The sequence below is a fragment of the Austrofundulus limnaeus genome, unplaced genomic scaffold (genome assembly GCF_001266775.1).
Source record: "Austrofundulus limnaeus strain Quisiro unplaced genomic scaffold, Austrofundulus_limnaeus-1.0 Scaffold300, whole genome shotgun sequence".
NCBI classification, from domain to species: Eukaryota; Metazoa; Chordata; class Actinopteri; order Cyprinodontiformes; family Rivulidae; genus Austrofundulus; species Austrofundulus limnaeus.
The window spans coordinates 103,386-110,364 of NW_013952702.1; the positions used below are offsets into that span (position 1 = coordinate 103,386).

Here is a 6,979-nt window from a genome sequence, read left to right on the forward strand (position 1 = left end):
TGTCCTTAAACCTGGCGACACCCCTGATGACAAATGTGCACTCATGAGGACCCAGTCCCTGAACTGAGACACAGCTTCATCTTCTCAGTATTATACCCAATACCCTAACCACTACTACTCAGTAGTAGCATTAGCATATGTAGCATCAGTAGCAGCATAAGAAGCTTTAATAGCATTAGAGTTATTAAAGTTAAATATCATTTAATGTAGGAAAGTTACAAAWACTACAACCCGTAGCACCTTTGTCCTGACTGAGCTGAACCGTTTTATTTACCAACAACTAAAAATAGCACAAAAAATGCAGGACAKAGAAAAAAATCAAATATTTTGGAAAGAAAAGAGTGTGAAAGCTAAACCAACTCTCCACATTAACAATCATTAATCTGTAATCATTTTTTCTCTTGTTTATACTCCAGGTTAATCCCAGGTTGCAGGGCAACAAAATAGTTTTCATCCCAACCCAGAGTTTGTTAACACAGACGTGAACTCATCCGTCTCCACGCCCCGGCGACGTCTAGTGCAGCCGACGACCTTAAAAGGAATTAGTGTTCCGTCACTCACTCATCCAGCGGGTCAATAAAACCTGCAGCTGGCTGTGCAGGTTCCCATGAGGAGCTGTTTGCACGAGAACCCTGTTTGATGTGGAGAACACGYCTGCTGCAGGGCGTGGCGCGGGTCTTTGTTGCAATGACACGAGCTGGAAAACTTTCTTCATACTTCAGGTGTTACCAGCTGCTTACATAATGCTGAGACAGCTTTTTATACTTTTATCAGAAATCTTTAAACGTGACTCGTTGAAAAGGAGTGGACTTTTGTTCTTTATCTCCCATATTTAAACTCTCTCTGTTTAAAATGTTGTTTTACTGGTGAAGGAACTTCATTGTGTTTTAATGATGTCTGGATGCTTCTCTGTCAGATGGAAAAAAATGTCTCGCCACAAATATTCCAATTATTGAGTCCTGAAAAACAGAACTTTTTTTTCATTTGATAATAAATATCACAAAACTCTTGATCAATTCCCCATTAATTAATCAAGCAACCCAACTGTCTTTTATCTTTRTTTCTGAAGGCCTTTCAAAGTGTCTCTTTAGACTTTCGGCTGTTTTTTCACTCGCTTTCTGTCGAGTATTTGAACATTTTCAGAGGATTTTGTGGGGAAGTCACTCGGACATAAACTCAACACCAGAGCTGTGCCGATGGATAAAAAACAGATTTTTTAATTTTACTTTGTTTTGAACCGTGTGGCACAGTGGAGCAGTGGGTATAGTGAAGTCACAGGTTCGTCCCTGCCTTGTTCCTTTTTGGGGCGGAGCTTAAATGTTCTTCCCCTGCACCGAAGTACTCTGGGTACTCTGGTTTCTTTCCACAGACTACAAACATGCATGTTTGGTTCGTTAGTAACTCTAAATCACATGTCAAACTCAAGGCCCGCGGGCCAAATGTGGCTCACCACTGCAGTTAATATGGCCCATGAGATCATCAAAGACGTAATAATCCGGGTTGTCAAAGTGTGTCACAGAGACCCACATGAGCATCATTGTAATGAACTTTTTTTACAATAAATTAATAATTATGTTAATTTCATTCAACAATCATGTAAAACAGCAGATTTATACCAGAMAAATATATGATTTATAAGTAACAATGATCTAAACTGTAAAATATTAATAATGATTGGATTAATATTATTATTAATAGTTTTAATGATTTCTACATCGTCAGTCTTTTTTTCTGCTCTGTTGTCAACATGCACAGTGATGGGAAATCCAGAGTCTTGTTAGCCGTTAGCTTCACCAGCCGTTCACACGGTCACCTGGTTTCTGCACACTCCAGTTCTGTAGGACCTCCTTTCCCTGATCTCTGTGCAGCGCCACCTGGTGCTGGAATGTCATAATTTCACTGGTAAAGTTATCAACATGCATCATGGGAGATGTAGTCAATGCTGGCTTTAAAGCAGCTTATTTTTAAAACACTAATACATCTTTGAAGCTCTTGTGGACTACAATATAGGTCTTAGTGGGCCACCTTGACTTTCAGACACGTATAAATGGTTTAAAAGTAGTCGATATACAGCAAAATCCACTGTGTAAAATCTACATTTTGCAGCCTGTAGAGCAGCCAGTTTAAAGTAGGGATTTCCCACTTACAAGTCGTAAATTCAAACTGGAACACCCCTGCAGTGGGAATTCCCTGTGGGAAAGTGGGAGAGTTCAGAATTCAAGATATATAGTATTTCTGTTTATTTATTTCACATTTAGTCAGTCGTACAGGAAGTGCTTTTGAAACACTGTTTCTGTGCAGGAAACACCAGGTAGAGCTCAGTTAGTGTTTGTTAGCCATGTTCAGGAACGCTTCGTGTTTAGCTGAAGTTAAACAGGAAACATTGAAATTAATTACAGCCACGATGCTCATGCTGTCCTTGGTGAAAATGAGTTTGACAACCCTAACCGTCCCCTTGGTGAGACAATGAACGGTTGTCTCTACGTGTCCTGTGATAGACTGAAGACCTGTCCCTCCTCACARTATCTGCTCGATCCTGTTTAATTGATGCTCTTGTGGAATGAAGTGTTCGCTGAAACAAAAGCAATCGAGCTGCACCCACTTCCTGTTTCCTAAGTCAGATGTTTTTTTTTATCTTGTCCTGTCAGGACGGAGAAAATCGACCAGGTGATCAAGCAGTGGGAGGGCTCCTTCTTCAGAGGGAACCCCAAGCTGAGGAAGAAGTCCGTGTCGCTGCGCTTCGACCTGCACATGGCCGCCGCCGACGAAGGCTGTGCTCAGACCAAACAGGACAGCCTCCCCGACGTGGAGGTCCGCCTCATCATGAAGAGGTCCCGCAGCATCTCCACCATCACGGACTGAGTCAGAGCCGGACCTGGACCCGCCSCTCCTGCTTCCAGACATCCTCCGAACTTTTATCATCTCAGCTGAAACCTCCACTCCGGCAGGATGAGTGTCTTAGTTTAAAGTTTGTTTTTTCTTTTCTGCTGCTGGACAGAGATCCTCCTCCTGTAGACGAACAGGAAGAGCTTCTTGTTTCAGTCAGACGTCACTGGAGATTATTTATTATCCAAGGAAGGAGATGATGAAGCTACAGCAGTGAGGTGGTYCTTCATCCTGCTCCTTTTAGGGGTTTCTTCAAGTTCTGCAGATGCCTGTCAGTCAAATCACTGCTGTAGGACTGCAGGTTATTGTCACTTCTTTTGGGATTTTATCAATTGTTGCTTTAATTCTCGTGATCTGATCTTTATCACATCGTTGAGTCCACGTCTAGTTTTTAGTGTTTAGTTCTTGACTTTAGAGCTCTGAGTGAGTGGAAACCTGAATTTGGACATAAATTTATCTTGGTTGTATTTGAGGTTCTGTCCATCCAGATGTTTGGCATTGGGTCGTGGACGTTCGGGATGGAAAGGCGACACACTTCAGATCTTTCTTGGAATCCAAATATCCCAGACCAGAGAGGATAGAGTCTAGAGTTCTGGGACAGAAAAGCTCAAAGTCCAGGAGGCGTGTCAGTCAGATTCCTGAACCATCTCGTGTCAGCGTAGAGGAGCTCACTCTGTAACACACAGAACCGGAGCAACATCTTCATCATTGCAGAGTCCGGTCTGTAGAGTACCAGATATAAAATACAACGTAATAAACTGTCACTAACACATTTTAATTAGTTCACTCAATGTCTGAGTGTAAAATCCTAGTTAAAACATTTCCACTATTTATTAATTATTAACTTACTGTTCTTACATTTTGCTAATTTATACTAAATGTTAAATTTAAATATTATGTCTAAATGTTAAATCCTGAATCTAAATGTAGAAATTAAATCTTAAATGTTGCAGTTAAAGTTTACATTTTAATATTTCAGAATGAAATGCAGCCTTTGATGTTGGTGYGCAGCTTTTGTTGTGACATCATCATCCTGCGACAAAATCAAATGCTAACACTGCTAACRCTGCTGAAGATGGTATTTAAGCTTTCAATTTAAAATGTGTTCACTGAAAACAACATGGATGGTACCAGTGGTCCGGCAATTTGAAATGCAGCTCAGACACCGGCTGCAACTGAGAGGTTGATGTCTTRTAGGGAAGAGTTAGCAGTGTTAGCCGTTGCTTTTGTCGCAGGATGATGACATCACAACAAAAGCTGCGGACCATTCTGAAATATTTCAATGTAAACTTTAACTTTTATCTGCAACATTAAAGATTTAACTTTTACATTTAGATTCAGGATTTAACATTTAAACTTAACATTTAAATTTAACATTTAGTAAAAATAAGTAAAATATAACAGTGAGCTAAATAACAATAAATAGTGGAATTTTTAACTAAGATTTCACACTCAGAAAGTTAGCTGAATAATTCTAATGTGTTTGTGACAGTTTTTAATTTTATTTTATGTTTGGTGCCTCTTATCTCTCAATTTGTCCTGCCGTCACTCATGAACGAGGCTTTGAGAATCTGGACTCTGATTTAAAGTTTGGTGGAGGGAAACCAAGGGTCACCTTAAAGCCATGTCCCAAAATGAAGGAGAACCAGTAAACGGACCCTGGAACCCTGGAGTGGTCCAGKTTCCAGGTCCCAAGTTCTGGGTATCCTCTAAAGAACTCCAGTTGGTGGATCTTCATGCTGTCCGTCTACAGCAGGTTGTTGGGATCAGTTGGAGAGGTTTTTGAGTTCAAACACCAAAACAAACACCTTTAACCAGATTTGTTTTCAAACTTGTTTGTTGTAACTTAGTTGTACTCCTCTGGATGTTACCGTCAGACTTTCTTCTTGAGTTAAACTTTATAAATATCATTTTTGATGRAACAAATGGAGAAATGCATCCAGTCCTGATGAGTGTTTTTGTTCATGCAGTTAAATGAAAATATCCACTGACTCCGGTTCTGCTTCCCTCTGCCTCTCAGAGACTTTAACTTCCCTCCGTTCACCAGAAGAGGGCGCCATGTGTAAATATTTCCCTCCTGAGATAGTTTCTTTTGCAGCTCTGCTCGGTTCTCTGCTTTGCTTCGAGGAAAGGCCTTCACTTTCTGTAACTTTAGAAAGAAGCTTTTATTTACAGTTTTATCATTTCAAATAAAGCAGAAGTCTAAACAAACTGTTTTATCTTTCATCTTTTTATTTTTCATCGTATTATAAAAAATACACACAAGCCAAGTTTACAGACACTCATAAATACATTCAGACAGAAAAAACCTACTAAAGTTCAAACAAAAGTGTTTTATGATGATTTATTTAGTTGTTTTTATTCTTGTTTGACAAGTTTTTTTAATTCCAACAGAAAAAAAAATCTAAATTCCAAATTTCCCTTCATCCTGAGGGTCATTAGGGTCTCACCTCAGAGGTCAGAACTCTTTCCCTTCATCCCGAGGGTCATTAGGGTCTCACCTTAGAGGTCAGAACTCTTTCCCTTCATCCTGAGGGTCATTAGGGTCTCATSTTRGAGGTCAGAACTCTTTCCCTTCATCCTGAGGGTCATTAGGGTCTCATGTTGGAGGTCAGAACTTCATCAGAACTGACTSACTGAGGTCCAGCAGCAATTAATTCATTAATTCATCAGGCTAAGGAGCAAACCCAGCTGATTCCAGCAGAGTTCTGTGTGTTCCGGTCTGGACCGGACTCTGTGGGGCTGAATTAGTGACCTGTGACCCGACAGAAGTGAAAATGGTGACAGGTGAAATGTTTTTTGAAGCCATGTTGGATTATATTTGAGGAGTTTGAGTCATAATTTCCAGTTCATTTCTCTGACTCCTAACCTACAAATGAACCGTGACCTCTGAGGGGTTCCGATCCAGCCCTGGACTGTGTGGACCACCCCAACGGGCTGATGTGGTCTCAGGGTTTTTGTTGGAAGATCATTCGAACCCTTCAGTTTCTGGAAAGATGAAAACAGAACCTCATCTGTTAAAAGTTGGTCTTTGTCTTTTAAAGTAAGCACTTTCTTTCAGRTRCTTTAGTCTGAGATTTTGGTTTGGTCCTGATGCTCCAACAGGTCCGGACTGTAAAGACTTGGTCTGATGAGTCCAGTGTGGTCTGCTCAGATCCCTGACCTCAGCTCTCATCGAGGACCTTTGGGATGACCTGGAATGAGTTGGACCTGCTTCAGCACCTGATCAAAAGCCTACAGACTGGAGTCCCAAAACCTGACAGAAAGCCTTCCAAGAGGCGGAACCAGGTCCACACAGTCCCTGYTGGTGGGTCCAATCCTTTATTCCAGATGGTGTTTCCAACATTAACATCCTTAAAACTGTACAGAACCATGTGGGTTCTTGAAAGAAAAAACATCTCCAAGAAGCAAGAAAATGAAAGTTTTTAAAATAAATAAAACCGCTCAGATCAGCAGGTAAAATAAGATGACCTGTTTGAGAGAGGAAACAGAATACTTTATTTGGTTCTAACATGCTTCCTTCTGACGACAAACCACAAGTTATTTTAACATTAATCTTTAAATATTTTTGTCATCATTTTAAAAGTTAGTTATATGTTTAATAGGTTTTTACAAACATCTAACTTATGCAGCAGTTAGATTAATTTCTTATGACTTTTTTGTGTGAATATTTTACCAGCAGATGGAGACAAACTGCAGAGGAGCTTTCAGAGCTAGGCTTTAGTTAAAGCAGCTTGAATGAACTTCACGGCCTGGCTGCAGGGCTGCAGAGGGTCGTACTCTGCGAACACGTGACACACGTTCTCCGTGCCGGCCTCGGCGCCTTTGGCCACGAAACCAAACATCCTGCAGAGACAAAGACCCGAGAGACCAGATCATGTGGAGCCAAACCCAAACAGAGAAAAAACTTTTCTTAGTTCAGATGCGGCCAGTGGTGGGCACGGCTAACCAAAACATTTCCTTCACTAACCAGTAAGAAGCTTAGCTCTGCTGATGCTAATTTGCTAAACAGATTACAAATTAGTGGAAGCTAATGCTAACCGCTAAGATGCTAAGATGACTGTCAGGACTGAGATAAAAAAAGAATAATAAT

General features: G+C 40.6%; 2 protein-coding genes across 2 annotated transcripts in view; one reads left to right on the plus strand and one right to left on the minus strand.

Annotated features, from left to right (window-relative positions):
• The window catches only part of krt222 (keratin 222), a gene marked incomplete in the record, with an annotated part of 36,287 nt that extends 32,734 nt beyond the window's left edge, over positions 1 to 3,553 (plus strand). Inside the window, 1 exon segment of the mRNA XM_014021667.1 lies at positions 2,649 to 3,553. Coding sequence (XP_013877121.1) covers positions 2,649 to 2,862 — 214 coding nt within the window.
• A 2,807-nt stretch (positions 3,554 to 6,360) lies between these two features.
• Positions 6,361 to 6,979, minus strand: part of LOC106526936 (tensin-4) — a gene marked incomplete in the record, with an annotated part of 15,822 nt that continues 15,203 nt past the window's right edge. The window contains 1 exon segment of the mRNA XM_014021669.1: positions 6,361 to 6,732. Within this exon segment, the coding sequence (XP_013877123.1) occupies positions 6,600 to 6,732 (133 nt within the window).